The sequence below is a fragment of the Dermacentor albipictus genome, chromosome 9, assembly GCF_038994185.2.
Source record: "Dermacentor albipictus isolate Rhodes 1998 colony chromosome 9, USDA_Dalb.pri_finalv2, whole genome shotgun sequence".
Lineage (NCBI taxonomy): Eukaryota > Metazoa > Arthropoda > Arachnida > Ixodida > Ixodidae > Dermacentor > Dermacentor albipictus.
The window spans coordinates 39906363-39923013 of NC_091829.1; the positions used below are offsets into that span (position 1 = coordinate 39906363).

General features: G+C 46.8%; 2 protein-coding genes across 3 annotated transcripts in view; both read right to left on the bottom strand.

Moving 5' to 3' along the window:
• LOC135916514 (alpha-crystallin A chain-like) overlaps positions 1-16651 on the bottom strand; it is an 84689-nt gene that overhangs the window by 1746 nt on the left and 66292 nt on the right. The window lies entirely within an intron of this gene.
• Positions 9520-11737, bottom strand: LOC135916501 (heat shock protein 68-like). Its single transcript, XM_065449887.2, has one exon. It carries the CDS (start codon positions 11630-11632, stop codon positions 9719-9721), a length of 1914 nt encoding a protein of 637 aa, XP_065305959.1. The 5' UTR covers positions 11633-11737; the 3' UTR covers positions 9520-9718.

Here is a 16651-nt window from a genome sequence, read left to right on the forward strand (position 1 = left end):
ACTGCCGTGGTTCATTTGGAAGTGGTGATGTCTTGTTTTCAACCACGGTTTTCTGGCATGTTTCACAGTCTTTTATCGCTGTTTCTACTTTCTTATCAATCTCCGGAAACCACACTTTGTCACTAATCAATTGTTTGGTCTTCACTATTCCTCGGTGACCTCTGTGTGCTAGACAAATGTTCAGGAATTATCAGTCTCGTCCCTCTTAGCACAATGTCATTTTCGGCAACTGTGAGCTCATCCTTGATTTGAGCAAATGGTTTCAGCCTGTCGCTTTTCCACATGTTGTTACAAGTCTTTGGGTTGTCATTCGCAGAGCCTTGATCAAAAGCTGCATCTGAGCATATTCTGCGTACGTTTTCTCGATTTCTTGCAAGGTCAGTGCCTTTGGAACAGCTGATTCCACGAAGAAGGAAACACACTATTCGATCGCACAAGCGTGGCAGTTTGGGCGAGTTGGTATGTCATGACTGTTTTAGGCTTGTAGCGCAGCTCAGAAAGAGCAAAAAAAAAAATCTTCTATCGCACTTGCTTCTTCACTGTGGACGACACTGTCGGCAGGTGCTGCATGCCTTGACAGGTAGTCTGCAGGGTTGTTCTTCCCTGCAATGTGTTCAATCTCGAAGCTGTAATGCTGTAACCTCAGCAGGCTCAACCTCAGGCTCAAGCATTCAAGCCTTGCTGAGAGCTTTGTGTTGGGCTTCCAAATGATAGACACCAAAGGCAGGTGGTCTGTCTTCACCATGGCCTTTCCCCTGTGAGGTAGATGTGAAAATTTTCAATAGCTGCCACTATCGCCAACATTTCACGGTCAATGTGGGGATATCTTCTCTCCGTTGGTGTCAATGCTCTGCTGAAGTACGCCAGAATGCTGCGGCTTTTATCGCTTGGATCTTCTTGAGCCAGCACTCCCGCTATGCCTTCTGGTGCAGCGTCAGTGATGATGTGGGTCTCTTTAGTGTTGTCGAAGTATGCTAGGGTGCGCATTCGAGATACTTTTTTCTTCACGTTGTCTAGGGCCTTCTGGTGCTCTTCATTCCAGCAGAATTCTGTACCGGCATGTGTGAGCTTCCTCAATGGATCTACCATCTGGGCTAAGCAAGGAATGAATCGAGAGCAATAGTTTACCATGCCGAGGAGACTTCTAACTTGGTTGGGGTTTCTGGTGCTGTCATTCTGGTTACTGCTTTAACCTTTTCTGGGTACTCACTGACTCCTGCAGATGAAAACACGTGTCCAAAGAATTTCAGCTCGTTAGTGCCTAGGACACACTTGTTTTCATTCAGAGTCAGCCCGGCATCTTCCAGGTGCTTCAACACTATACGCGGTCTTGCTCTGTTATGGTGCGTCCAGAGATGAATAAGTCATCACTGACATTGATGATTCCGTCCTCATCCGGAAGTACTTGCCTTATGGCGTCTTGAAAAATCTCTGCGGCGGCATTGACACCGAACAATAGTCTTTTGTATCTCCTCAGACCACTGTGGGTAGAGAACGTCGTTATCACCCTGGATTCTTCAGCAAGCTCAAGCTGATGGTAGCCCTCTTTCAGGTCCAACTTTGAAAAGTAGGCAGCTTCATTCAGAATGCTGATAACATCTTCTACTGTGGGCATAACGTCTCTTTCTCTAGCAATGGCCACGTGGGCTTCTCGCATGTCGACACACATTCTGACTGCATTGGGATCATGGCGTTCGGGAACAATGACGATCGGCGACACCCAAGGTGTTGGTCCGGTTACTTTATCTATGATGTCTAGCTTCTCCAGGCGTGTGAGCTCGGTCTCCAGCGCTTTTCTCATCTGGAAAGGAATGCGACGGTGTTGTCGCATGACTGGTTGGACGTCTTGTAAGATGTTCAGCTTGACTTGAAAGTTCTTGGGCTGACCGACCTTGCCAAACAGCTTTGGAAACTCTTTCTTTGCGTCGACACTACTGTGTTCTGTGACCAGCTGAAGTACATCGCGCTCTCGTAGTGCACTGCGGTGCAGCTTAGCTGAATTGGTGCCTTCCATCGCTTGCGATACGATTTCTTGTTCTTCGTACGCAAACTCGCATGTCGCAACCAACTTTCTGAGTCTGCCTTAAAATTAGTCCACTGTTTCTTCGGAGCTTTACTTTGCTTGACGAAAAAACATGCCTTTCGTAGACCCTGTTCTTTCTTGGTGCGAAATGTGCATTCAGCTTCGTGACTGCTGTTTCATAGTCCGTGCCTCGATCCGGAAGCGTCAGAAAAAGGTTGTGCACCGCATCTCCTGCGTACTGTAGCAGCATAGTGCGTTTGCGGGCTGCATTTTGAATGTTTGCTGCTAGTAGAAAGTTGTCAAAACGGGCTTGCCATTTTGTCCACCGCGGGGCGAGCAGCGTCGGTTCCGAGTACGGGTCGAATGGCGGGAAGGCGGGCAGCATGGCTTCCACCTTGCGTGGCTTTTTTTTTTTCTTGATTGGCGTCCGCTGATTTGTTTCTTGGCCTCTTCTGGTGCCGTGTGGGCTTTTTAAAATTAGATGATCCTCGTCGCCAGTTTCTAACTTTACTTCAATATGGTCTAAAACAAGGATTTATAGCTTATGACACACTATGGACACTCACAACTGATTCTGTGTGCTGTACGTTACCATGCAAATTGATGTTAATTAGCTAATTAGGCCCCAAACAAAGAATATCCTGTTTTGGATATCATAAACAATATATATCATAGAAAAAAATTGCATTTTTTAAAATCTGCTTATAAAAATAAGTTAACTGTGAAAATTTAATTCAAGTTGTTAAAAAAATAGTTTTTTTAGTGCCTCGTCCCCCCTTAAGCTACACTCAACATACCTGTGGTTAGCAACTCGATCGCGGTGCTCTGGGTCATTCATTGCTGTGGTGATGACAAGACACACAGTACGACTCACTCATTCGACTTGTCCATTAGCTTGAGGGTGACATGACAAAGTGTCGAACTGCCTGCGTTGCACAGAGCTCCTTGTAGGCTCTTGAAGTGAAGCAACTGCCTCGATCCATAATTATAGTCTGAGGAAGACCTCTCTCGATGATGAATTCTTCGATTGCGCTGTATGTGGTTTGTTGAAGTATCGCGAGTAGGAAAGAGACGCACAAACTTAGTCAAATTGTTGATGATTACTAGAAGGTGTTGGCTCCGTTTCTTGCTTGAGATGAATGGATCCATGTGGTCCAGGTGCACTGTCTCAGAAGGGAGCTTACCAGGTGAAATGGTGTTGAGAAGCCCTTCCTTCTTTCCCACGGGGGACTTTGTTGAATATGCATTCAAAGCACTGTGGGATGTGCTTTCACACATAGTTGTGCATCCGAGGGAACCAGAAAGTATCCCGGATTTTGCCAAAGTTCAGTCCATCGAAAAATGACCTACAGATCATGACATCACACCACGACTGTCTTCCTCATGCACTTTGGTAGCACAAACTTCATTACAGTCTCCTTGTCAGAGTCAACGATTCACATAAGCCGACCATCCTTGAGCACATAGTCTTTTGTTTTGTTCTGGTCGTCTGTTGAATAGTTGTGTTCCGGCTGTTCAAGTATCCGTATAAGTTGTCATAGTTCTGCATCTCCTCTTTGAGTGGCGACTATCTGTTCTTCCAGACTACAGGTCAGGTACACCTTGAAGCGTCTCTCCAAAAGATCATCCATAGTATCATTCGGACACTCCACTGGTTCTCGACTGAACGAGTTGACATGCTCCATCTGTGTACCCAGTCAATGGCTTACTGTAAAGTCAAATTCCTGGATGAGATCATGCCAGCAAGCAATCTGTGGTTTCTGTGTACGCTGTGCATTCAGATAGATGAGTGCTTGGCAGTCTGTAACTACCGGGAAATGTATACCCAAGAGTAGGAACCGCAGTCGATCCACACACCACACAGTGGCCATCAGTTCCAGTCTCATAGAATGGTATCTGCTTTCTGTTTAAATTGTCTTTTTGCTTACGCATTACACAAGGTGCCAATTGTTACCCTTTCCTGCAGCAACATCCCTGTTAGCCCTTTCAAACTGCCATCAGTCTGCAGTTCATTTTCTGCCTTAGGATCAAAAAGCTGCAACACTGGCTTTGACATAAGTTTCCTCTTCAGATCTTGGAAACTGCTCCCCTTTTCTGACTGCCATTAAAATATTGCTTCCTTCTTGGTTAGTCTAGTGAGTAGTTCAGCAACCAATGCATACTTCTGAATGAGTTTCCTGAAGAAACCACTCAATCCAAGGAAGTGCCTTACCTAATGCACATTCCTTGGGGTTGAGAACTCGGATGTTGCCTTTGTTTTGACCCCGCCTGGCTGTACCTGTCCCCTCATCATACGGAACCTCGGGAAGCCCACACTGTCATTTACAAATGAGCATTTGCTGAGCCTCAGTGTCAAACCTGCATCCCTGAATGCCCGTAGGACTTGACACAGTTGCACAACCATATAACTTTAATCTTTTGCTGGTATGAGGATTTCATCTAGACAGCACCTCGCGATTTCACCCCTTAGTGGTCTGATCACTCGGTTCATAAGCCGTTGAAACACTGCAGGTGCATTTGTAAGACCAAAAATCACTCGTTCGAATCGACCAATTTCATCTAGAGTGATAAACACTGTTTTCTTCTTAGCTTCTTTTGTCAAGGACACTTGCAAGTAGCCTTCAGCCCAATCCAGAACTATGTAGTAGGTAGCTACTGCGAGGCCTCCGAACTGATCATCTATGTTTGGAAGGGGATACTTGTTCATGGTTTGCACGTTAGTCAATAACAAGGCACTTTCCACCATTCTTCTTATCTACTACGAGCACAGGGCTGGCATAATCAGAACTCGTCTTGCTCACTATGCCTAGGTCCTTCCATTCCTTGACAATCCTTCCGATTGTTTCTCGCCCTTCTGCGTTTGTCTGATGTGGACGCAATGCAACAGGGGTGCTACCCAGAGCCTCTACAATCTCCATCTCGAGCATTGTCGTGCAAGCCAATTCTGCTGGAGTCATTGCAAAACACTCGTGGAATTCTTTCGAAACATTCACCAGTTCTGAATGCTGCTACTTTGTCACAGAGGGTCCAACGTACATTTCACAGCGCTGTATCGATTGTTGTTCAGTTGGCACAGGTGCCTCTTTCATTGTTTTCCTTCCCTACTCAGTGTCATCAAAAATGGAGCTTCGAGCAGAAACTTGTAGTACCTCTACTGGTGTTGCTCGTCCAAGGGGTTGACTCTTTTGTATGAAAGCCTGTCCATCACCCACTAGGTGCATGGGAACAGGGACTTCTCCGAGCGTCATGTCAAGCAGGACACCTGGACCACAGTATCTGTACGCGACGGGGGTTGTGATCCTTTGCTCCATAGACAATGTGATCCATCTTATGATATCTCTCTAGAGTATGCATTCCTCCTTGGCTCTCTGCTGCAGTCTTTGGTGACTTTCATAGGGTTCCAGATGCGCAAATGGAGAGTCACTACAATGCCAAAACCACAGAGAACCTCCGATTCTTGCATACACTATGTAAGGCAACTTTGTGAATGTCATTCCTACCAATAAACCGACAGATTGAGCTTCATCTGGAACTACAAGAATAGGTATGTCCTTTGGCAAAACACCGTCAATGCATAAATCAGCCCTGCACCTTCCTATGCTTTTTGCCGCGAGCATGTTGCTACAGTAAAACCTCATTAATCAGAAGTTATCGGGGCTGCAAAAAATCTTCAAAATAAATGGGTTTTCGAATTGACCAAACACACAAAAAAATGCAACTTAGGCGAAAAATTTCATTGCAGGAATGTGCTACCTTTATTCGGTGATCTTTGCATTACTTAAAGTAATCAGAGATGCTGGTTTGCCGCATCCTGTAGTTTGAGGCTCCAAGGGTCATGTTTTCTAGTTGGCCAACTACATGCAGCATTTGAGAATTTCCACCGTGGCACTCAATAAAACTGCGGATAACGGTCAGCGATCCGATAACTTCCCTGAGAACGGGTGCTCGGGAGGGCTCGTTAGCGTTGTAGTCGTCACTGTCATCGCACATGGTTGCACCAGCGGTAGCTTCACTCTCCAAGTCTGAGTAGCACGTTTGTTGATCACTTTCAAAGTTCACATACTCAGCGCAGCCGACTAGACCGGATTCGCTATCCTCTGTGCAGAGCGCATTGATATTGATGCGGACACAATACTCAACTCCTTCTACATCAAGTGCACATGAATAGTCAGCATCAGCATTGACGGTGCTTTCCTTCGAGAAGCCAGCATGTTCCGAACACCTCATGATCAAAGTGGGTTCCACTTGCTTCCATGCGTACATAATAAGACATGTAGGCCCGAGAAGGTTTATGGAGTACACCTTGGCGTTGTTGTAGCAAAGGAACATGTGCTTGAGCAGGTGGTGGCGGTAAATCTTGCTTGTGTGGTGAGTGACGCCTTGGTACATTGGCTGCGAGATCAACATGGTGTTCAGAGGAAGAAATAACATCCTGATAGCTTTCAGGTGTAGGATGTCACCATGTGCCGGGCAATTATCAACGACGAAGAGTATATTCCTGCCTCTGGCCATGAACTTGTGGTCAAGGTGCCGAACGTAATAATCCTCAGATATTGTGCCTGTGACTCAGGCTTTCTTGTTGTGCCAGTTGATAAGCTCATCCCTTGGTGGCAGCAGTGCATTCTTGGCAGCAGTGCATTCTTCTCTCTTTCCAACTACGAGTAGCGGCAGCTTGTGTTTACCGCACATGTTTGAGCCGAACAGAACGGTAATTCTTTCCTTGCCCTGCTTTTGACCCTTGACCGCGGTGTCCTTCACTGCAAACGTTTTGTGGGCAGCATCTTGTAAAAAAAGGGCTACCTCTTCAGTGTTGTACACATTGTCTGCACCGTACTCGCTAAGCAACAGAGCCCAACATGTGTTTCTTCCAGCCGTCAACGACGCTCTCGTTTGCGCTGCCGCTCTCGCCACAGACGGCTACGAAGGTCAAATTATTGCACATTTTAAAACAGCTGAACCATCCATAGCTACACTTGAACTCTTCGTGCCCAGGTTGTAGAGCCAAGTCGTTGGCCTTCTCCCTCAGTATCATTCCATCGACGGGAAGGTGGGCTGCGTTTGCTTTCTGCAGCCAGCGAAGTAAAGTTGATTCCCCATCTTGGTACGTGGGCGCCCATACTCACAACCGCTTCGTCTTGCTGTAGGCCTGCAGTACCTTCGACTTGTTCTTCAATATTGTGGACAACGTCAAAAGGGGCACGCTGTACTTTTCAGCTAACTCTGTCTTGTAACACCCTACCCGCTTCTTGGATCAAGCAGAACTTCTGCTGCAGCGTTAGTCTTACACTTTGGCATCTTTGCACGCTGGCACTTCTGCACAGCTCACAAAAAAGAAGAACACCACACTAGCTGCAACACCCCTAACCACCGCACACAAAGAAATGGCGCAGACCGGCGTTGCGTGCACACAAGTCACCGCAGGCACGGAGAGAGAATGGGGCAGTGGCAGCGGCACAGAACACACACTGACACTGCGACTGCTGCGATTGCGAGGAGCATGCGCAGCTGGACACAAGAGCATGGGACAAAAACCGGCATGGCTGCTGCGTTGCAGTGAAGCACATAACATTGCAGTATATACATGTATTTTGTGCACATTCATATGAATCTATTTCTGGGCTTTATTATCCAACCATTTAATGTGCATTGCAGGAACAGCAGGTCCTTCTGCACCTTTAATGCGAAGCCTTTTTGTCCTAGTCGAGCCTGTTATTGTAAGGTGTAAACTCCAGTCAAGCCTGCCACTGGTTTTTTTCCCTCATGTTTTCTATGTTACCACCACCAGCTTGACCTGTGAATCACGTTGGCAGCTAGTTTGTGTGTTGAAATTTTTAGTCTGCAGTGTGTACGTAACATATGAAGCATGTATCTAGTCTGAAGTGCAATAAATATTTAAAATGGAGTACTTTGTGGTTGTATCGGCAATTTTTTTGCCCCTACATTTACTGCAGTCCTTAATGCCTACAGCACAGTTCTCTAGAACCTCTGTAAATCTGTAAACCCATCAACATAGCTCCTGTGGAGATTTGCCTGTAGAGTCTCCAGAGCAATTGCATAGAAATCTTCTGCAGAAATTTGTCGTTAGGGTCTGTAAAGCAACTCCATAGTAAGGTTCTAAAGACATTTATATTTAAGGTCTCAAAAGCAACTGCATAAAATGCTCTACAGAAATTTGTCTTCAGCTTCATTAAAGGAACACCATAGAAATGTTCTTTAGAAATTTGTCATTATGATCTTAAAATCAACAACATAGAAATGTTCTATCGAAGTTTGCCTTGTCGATCATAAAAGCACATTCGTTCAGCAATTCTATACAAATGTGTCCTTGGAGTTCCTGTAAGAACGGAGTGGCCAGATAACTTTCGGACACTAGGCCGCCTGAGCTTTTGATGGAGACTGTGCCTTTGACCATCTGCATCTTTTTTTTATTTCGCACGCATATTTTTTTTAATGCATGGCCTTTCAGTCAATGCAGTGCACTACCTCAGCCTGACTAACTTGGGGAACAGCCATTGCAGACATGATCTATGAAGTATAGCTGCTCAACTCCAATGTAATACATGATTATTAGTGCAACTTAGGTATAATAAATAGTTTTCTGCTTAATTCAAGGGCAAAATAGTCATGTCTTATAGCACTATGGCGGAAGAGGCAACTTGTCGCTTAGTGGAACCATATTAAAGGCTAAGTTGCCATTGTGCTACTCTCTCCCAACAAACTTCATTCTGTTTTGTTTACAGACAGTAGCAACAACTATTAATGGCCTTCAGTGGGCACTGGCACGCTCATAACAAAACCACCGTACCAATATGGGACATAAGTGATTCTAATAAAGGAATATTTCTAGCAAAACTTCACATTCCTTTCCAATGTTTCCTTCAAGTGTTCAAACCCTTTAAAAGAAGGGTTGAAGAACATTCTCACACAATTATGGAAGAATTGCCCAAATAATTAAATCTAGGCGTTGTGACCTGGCTCTGCAACAGAGGGAGTCAGGAATTGAACTGCTGAAGTCTCTAGCAATTGTGTATTTGCTGCCAAGGAAAATGTCTTGGAAAACATCATGGGCGTAACTGAGGAAAGCATCTGAAGTTGAAATGTTTTCCTCTTTTTACATGACAAGCAGAATTCACACTGGTGAATGCTCATCTTGGCGCAGAGTTTTAAGTATAGCGCAGATTTATGGCAGAACACGCAATTTCTGTGCACATCCAACTATTGCAAAACCAAGGCTTTGGCCTATTTCACCATTCGAATAGAATGGCAATTAATATGACCACCTGCTGTGCTAATCCATACAACTTATAGAGTTACATCCTGGTGATTTTTATAGCTGTGGGTGCTATTGATGCTTCCCTTTGCCGCCCCGAACATTAGTAGCCGATGCAGTGCATCTAGAATTTATTATGCAACAATTTTCTAGATTAGCAAAATAAGCCCAACCTTGTGGAAACACAAGCACAGGGCCTCAATCTTCTGAAACAAAGCAAAAATCATGCGAAGAAAAGGCTGTTTATTGAAACACCACAAAAAAGTACAAGATTTTATATACAATGGCAAGAGGTGTTCATTACAAAGGTATCACATGGTTTTATCACAGATAATGCTGTTTACTCAAACACCACATGAAAAGGAACTGATGACTAGGTATTCACATGTTATTTACATATTAAGTAGCTAAGTGCAGTTCATGACTCAGTCTACTTCCTCCACAGTGGGCCCAGCTTGGTGAGGTGTTGACCCATGCTTTGGTCCCTGTGGTTGGTGCAGTTTGCTCATGATGGGCATGCAGGCCTGTTGAAGCTCCTTGAGGCGATGCTCATACTCTTCCTTTTCAGCCAAGCTGTTGCTGTCTATCCACGAAATGGTTTCGCGACACTTGGACAGCACCGAGTCCTTTTCCGAGGATGAAAGCTTGTCTCCGGCTTCTTCTGCGGCCTGCTTGACGCCATAGACATACGACTCTAGGGAGTTCCTGGCAGCCACCCTCTCGCGCTGAGCGTCGTCTTCCTGCTTGAACTTTTCGGCCTCGGCAAGCATGCACTCGATATCCTCCTTGGAGAGTCGACCCTTGTCGTTGGTGATGCGGATGCTCTCCTGCTTGCCAGTGCTCTTGTCTCGGGCCGATACCTGCAGGATGCCGTTGGCGTCCATGTCGAAAGTGACTTCTATCTGCGGAACTCCTCTAGGTGCTGGTGGAATGCCATTCAGGTTGAAAGTTCCCAACAGATGGTTGTCTTTCGTAAGGGCGCGTTCACCTTCGTAAACCTGGATGGTGACCGCAGGTTGGTTGTCCGAGTACGTGGTGAACGTCTGAGACGTCTTGCAGGGAATGCGCGAGTTGCGCTCCACGATGCGGGTCATGACCCCGCCTGCCGTCTCGATCCCCAACGAAAGCGGCGCCACGTCAACCAGCAGCACGTCGCGGATGGTGTCACTCGAGTCGCCGCTCAGCACGGCTGCCTGCACCGCGGCACCGTACGCCACTGCTTCGTCCGGGTTGATGCCCATGGAGAGTTCCTTGCCGTTGAAGAAGTCCTTGAGCAGCTTCTGAACCTTGGGGATTCGTGTAGAACCGCCCACGAGCACCACGTCGTGAATCTGCGACTTGTCCATCTTAGCGTCGCGAAGCGCTCGCTCCACGGGATCGAGTGTGCTGCGGAAAAGGTCCATGCAGAGCTCCTCGAACCTGGCGCGGGTGATCTTGCTGTAGAAGTCGATGCCTTCGAAGAGCGCGTCGATCTCGATGCTCGCTTCGGCAGAGCTTGATAGCGTCCTCTTCGCGCGCTCGCAGGCGGTGCGCAGTCTCCTAAGAGCTCGAGAGTTCACCCTGAGATCCTTGCGGTGCTTCCGCTTGAATTCCTGCACGAAGTGCTCCACCATCCGGTTGTCGAAATCTTCGCCTCCCAGGTGCGTGTCGCCTGCCGTGGAGCGCACTTCGAACATGGAGCCCTCGTCGATGGTCAGCACGGAAACGTCGAAGGTGCCGCCACCCAGATCGAAGATGAGGACGTTCTTCTCGCCACGCAAGTTCTTATCGAGGCCATAGGCCAGCGCTGCTGCCGTGGGTTCGTTGATGATACGCAGCACGTTGAGACCAGCGATAGCACCAGCATCTTTCGTGGCCTGCCTCTGGGAATCATTGAAGTAAGCTGGCACCGTGATGACGGCGTCGCTCACCTTTTTTCCCAGATAAGCCTCGGCAGTCTCCTTCATCTTGGTCAAAACCATAGCGCTGATCTCCTCCGGGTTGAAACGCTTGCGCTCGCCTTTGAAATCGACGCTGATCTTCGGCTTGCCTCCGTCGTTTTCCACCTTGAAGGGCCAGTGCCGGATATCGTCTTGGATCTTGGGGTCGTCGTAGCGGCGCCCGATCAGCCTCTTGGCATCGAACACCGTGTTCTCGGGGTTCATGGCCGCCTGCGCCTTGGCTGCATCGCCGATCAACCGCTCCGTGTCCGTGAAGGCTACGTAGCTCGGCGTAGTGCGGTTGCCCTGATCGTTGGCGATGATCTCGACGCGACCGTGTTGGAAGACGCCCACGCAGGAATACGTGGTGCCCAGGTCGATGCCGATGGCTGGGACGTCTGATTGCATGCGGCTAGGCATGATGTGTGTTTTTGTGTCAGTAGCGTTCTGCTTCAGAACTATTTCTCTCGTGTGATCAGGTCACAAGTCTGGCGACAGCATCGTCGGCGCGCGATTTATACCGTTCGCGCGCTTTTCTACAAACGCCGAGAAGCTTCGCGAACCACTTCAACCAATGGGAGCAAAGCACAGTGGTGACGTCATACTAGTCGTTCTGCTATTGGTCCACCGCACGTAGAAGCCTCGAGAAAGCTCTCGCGTCGTCTGCTGCTGCTTACGAAAAAAAAGAATAACCAGTTATTTGCCAGTTTGAAAAAGAGAACGGGTTTAACGGCTCAGTAGAACCTGACAGAACTTTTTTAGCTGTTTCATGTACAAAATTGGAATCGGGAAATATTTACTGAGACGAATGATCCGCGATACAAGAACGTGTAGCAGACGACAGGAGCCTAGGCACCGAGGCGAATAACAAAAACACCTGAATACGGCTAGTTGCCTTGAGATTCGGTCATTAATGCTGCCGAGAATGTGCGTGGATAACAAGTTTTATTTTTAGCTTGTTTCGTGCCAAGCAGTTCAAACCTACGTATGTACACTTGAATTCCCAGCTTGCCGAAATGATCGGGATGATGCGAGAATATTCGAGAGCCTACGCGATCGTCGACGACAAGTGACGTACTTATTCTCCTCTCTGCCATTCTCGAACTTTCGCGCTCTTTCCGTTGCGAAGCCACCGCGCGTGTAAATCGTGGAATCGTCTGCTCGCCGTCGGATTGAGTTGTACGATCACAATCGAGTTGACGTACGATCAAGCTGTGTACTTGCGTTCACTTTCTTGTGCCAGTTCTTGCTTGGAATCTACTGAATTTCTACGACCTTGCCGCTGCAAAGCACTACATCATAGGGCGCCTGATGCTGTACCCGCTGTTCAGCGATGTGAACGACCTGTTCTCTCCCCTCAAGGCTCTGGACCAGCTAACTCACGCAATGCGGTCCGCGGTGCGTCAGGCGGACAAAAAAACGAAGCACACGACTTCGGATCGCAGTTCCAGCTGCCTGCGTTTCCGTGGCGCCGCGCACCTCGACCCCGGCAGCCCTCGGAAGCGTGCGCAGCGCATCGGTGAAGAAGACTCGAGAAGTGATTCACCGGACGACTCCAAGTTCGTTTTGAACAGCAACGTTCGCGGCTACAAGCCTGAGTAAATCGCCGTCAAGGCGGTCGACGACTGCATCGAGGTGAGCGCGAAGCACGAGGAAGAGAGCGAGGACGGTTCTAGCTACGTGAAGCGCCAGTTCACCCGGCGGTTCACCCTCCCCGAAGGAGTGAAAGCCGAGACGGTCACCTGCGCACTGTTGTCGTCCGGCGTGCTGGCCATCGAAGCGCCCAAGCTGGAGCCTCCCAGGAAGAAGCCGAGGACGATTCCCATCGTAGTTGAGTCGTCGAAGCCGATCGCGGCGACGGCGGACCAGACTAATAAGGAGCCGGTAGAACCCGAAGAAGGCACCACTGAAGCTAGCTGTGCAGGAGTCGGGAAGAGAACATTCCGGCATTTTGTATTGTTGTCATCTTTAGGAGCATGTCTTTCCGTTCGCCTCCGCATTTCGCAACTTCACCATCAGGCATATATTGCAAAGTAAAATAAACATATATTTTATCCGAGAGCGATACTGGCGTTGTTATTTCTGCCCCAAACCGTAGGAGCATGTCTTTCCGTTCGCCTCCGCATTTCGCAACTTCACCATCAGGCATATATTGCACAGTAAAATAAACATATATTTTATCCGAGAGCGATACTGGCGTTGTTATTTCTGCCCCAAACCGTATTGTTCCTGCTGAGCCGTACTCGGGAAGCCATCTGGCGACCCTCGAGCAGGCCCGGCGCGCCGCAACAGCCCGGCCCTGTAAGACGGAACCAATTGCACAATCTTTATTTCAATAAAGTTGTTTCTCTCTCAGGCGGACCGACTCGGAAGCCTTACTAGCTATAGCCAGGCCCTCAACTGCACTAATATGTGACTGCAGAATCTGCAGATATATATATATATGCATACACACACAAAGTCCCTAGTAATTGTGGTATCTGTAACAACAGTAATGAGCATGATTTTATTATAACGTGACTATCCATGGCAGCGCAGTAAAACCTGTTGGGAAATGTGGCGGGAGTTCTGCCCTACACATGTCCACATTTGCGGTACATGGGATAGTGATAGAGAATCTGCAAATGCGCAAGGTCTGCACGAAGCTTGTGCCAAAAGTGTTGAACGTCTCGTCGAATGCATGGGCGAATGCACAAGAGAATTCGCGTTCTGCCGAGGTGCAGCTGGAGACAGGAGGAAGCAGCGAGAGTTCATGCCGTTCACTGTTACGTGTCTGTCTCGTAGACTTGGATCCGTAACTTGTAGTAAGCGCTTATCAGCTAGGTTCTTTGTTTACATAATTGGTTATTGCCAGAACAGGTAATTTGATGTCCTTAGCTTCACCGCAGCTGCAATAAGTCTGCTCGCATGCCCTGTTTTACTCTAAATATGCTTGACAAACCGACGAGGTTAAGACAAATTTCCTATATCGCGTTTCTTTAAGGAGGGAAGGAAAAAGTGGAGAAGGAAAGGCAGGGACCAGTGACGTCGCGCTATTCTAGTGTAGACGCAAGCGGTATATATGTAACGGTAAATTCCTCTTTGGCGTTACATAATTACCCTTGCACGGGCGCAGTACGTCGGACAGGCTTTCTCGCGCTTGCGGTGCTGAGTCAGTCATGCCAGATTATATCTTTCTCGCGCATTACAGCGCTCTACATTCCAAATAACATCACTGGGCCTGCTCTCCTGGAGCAGTACCTTCACATCAGCGGCGAGAGTGACGGAATCGAAAGCGTGAGATATCAACCGTACTAAACGAACTATCAAAACCTGAGCTCGACGGGTCAGATAAGGCGCAGAGTGTATATAGACGGGTTCTCACAACTTGGCTTTGCAACGTAATGCTGATGAATCACCCCTGATAGAAAATGTTATATTCATATGTTTCAAGTGTGGCCCAATGGTGATCCTTTCGAACTTCGCTTTGACGTTAAATATTGCTCTTAACCCAGCCTGTTTCTCGCGTTCGCGGGTAGACAGAAAAACAAACTTAATTTCTCTGATCAATAAGCAAATGTGTGTTATATAGAGGCATTACGTTTGCACATTTACACTAGCAGCTGTGCACATTTGTACAGATAACTGTGACGCTGCTACATTTTTCCTGAGAATTAGAACAGACCGAGCAAAATGATATTTGCATGCATGAATTCTCACAGTCATGAACAGCTTGACCCCATGTTCTGTGTTTTTCCTTACAAGATTTATATAACAAGCGGCTTGTAGCTGTTCTGAGCTGAAATGTCACATGCAGTTTTGAGGCACGTGCAGCTGGCCTGCCACCCTCTTGGACAATGGCTAGCTTTCATTCTTGCTAAAATTAAACCAGAAATAATAAGGTCAAATATTCTTGCATAACATTAAGCTCAATCCAGGTGACGCTATATTTCAAGTGTATAGTGATATTGTTGCCACCGCTTTTTGAGAAAATTGAAATTTTGCGTAAGCTGTACCACTCAGTCATTACTGTTCAAGAATGTATATAGTGCATTTTAAATACATGCCAGTGATGTGGTAATTCAGAATGAAAATTGAAGACAAGGAAGTGCCATGTCATGTTAAGACTGTCTCTATGTATTTAGGCAAGTGAAGGAGGCTTTTATCTAGACAAACTAGAAAAATGGGCTATTAGTACACGTACATGGTGATCAAACAACTAATTTTCCTTACTGTAAGAGATGGGTTGATAATAGCATCCGACTTTAACAGTCGTGTTGCTATGATAACCCGTGTGTGTTTAAATATGTGTCGACAAATAAACTGAAATAAACACTTCACAATTGGTGTGGTGTGTGTTCTGACCCATGTCAAGATCATTTTTGTGTGAAACTTAGCATTCCTGTCTTTTCTTCTTTTTCAATACTAGCATTTTCAAAGTTTGATAGCACTAAGGTGCTACTGAGTTTAGTGAAATAAATTGTATTAAGAGACACACTTGTCACGCACAGACCTCCGTACAACTACTACACCTTATCCTGAGAACCCACCCAATGTCATCATTTTTGTAGAGAGCTTTCACAACATTTAGACTAGGTACAAATTGAAGATGGCACTGAGGGTATTGCCACTGTACTAGGATGGTAGTGAGCCACTTTCAGTGGGCATACAAAGGAAGCACTGCTGCATTGCAATGTTCATGATGTACAGATAATATTGTTGTCACTGTTGGAATGCAAAATAGTGTATCAAATGCATCCATCATAGCAATCATGTAAAAAAAGCACTTTGTAATTGTTCCTTGTCAATTGATATCCATTAGTGAAGCTGACACCTCTAACTTGCAGACCAGTGCATGCCTTGTTCACTGACACTGCCTGTCAGTGGGACTGATAGGTTGGCTTGACTTACTGAAAACAAACCCTCACAAACTCATTTGAAGTTGTACAGTTGAGTGCAGACTTGCAGATGTGCATGAACTTGTGTGCTTCATCACTGTCTACAGGATTGCTTGTTCCCCTATAATGCAGCTATTGATCATGTTTTGCCTGCTTTACATTGGTGTAAGTAAGGTTGTCTTCGGAAACTGGCTCACAAATAACAATAAAAGAAGGATTTTTCCCATGAGATGAGCAGCATATGGCCACATCTAGCAAAGGACCTGGTAACCTGTGCCCTGGTGAGTTGTTGGAGCAGCCGAAGAGAAAAAAGGGAACTAAGGATGTGTATCTTAGTCACAACCACGTGAAGGGAACAGACAAAGTCTACATCATCTGTAGGCTTTTCATGGTTGTGACTAATAAAAATTTAGTGCCTCTGCTCCTCTTCTCGTTCTCTGCATTATTGACTCTGGCAGCCTTGTTGCATTCAGGTAACATGCAAGGGTTATTGGCCAGTTGCCTGCATTGAAATTTACACATTTAATTCCCGTAGTTCTAAGGATGGTTCCCTTCTACTGCC

Bases quoted from the DNA above. Each gene is read 5' to 3' on its own strand.
- LOC135916501 (XM_065449887.2), bottom strand. From the start codon at position 11,632: ATGCCTAGCCGCATGCAATCAGACGTCCCAGCCATCGGCATCGACCTG.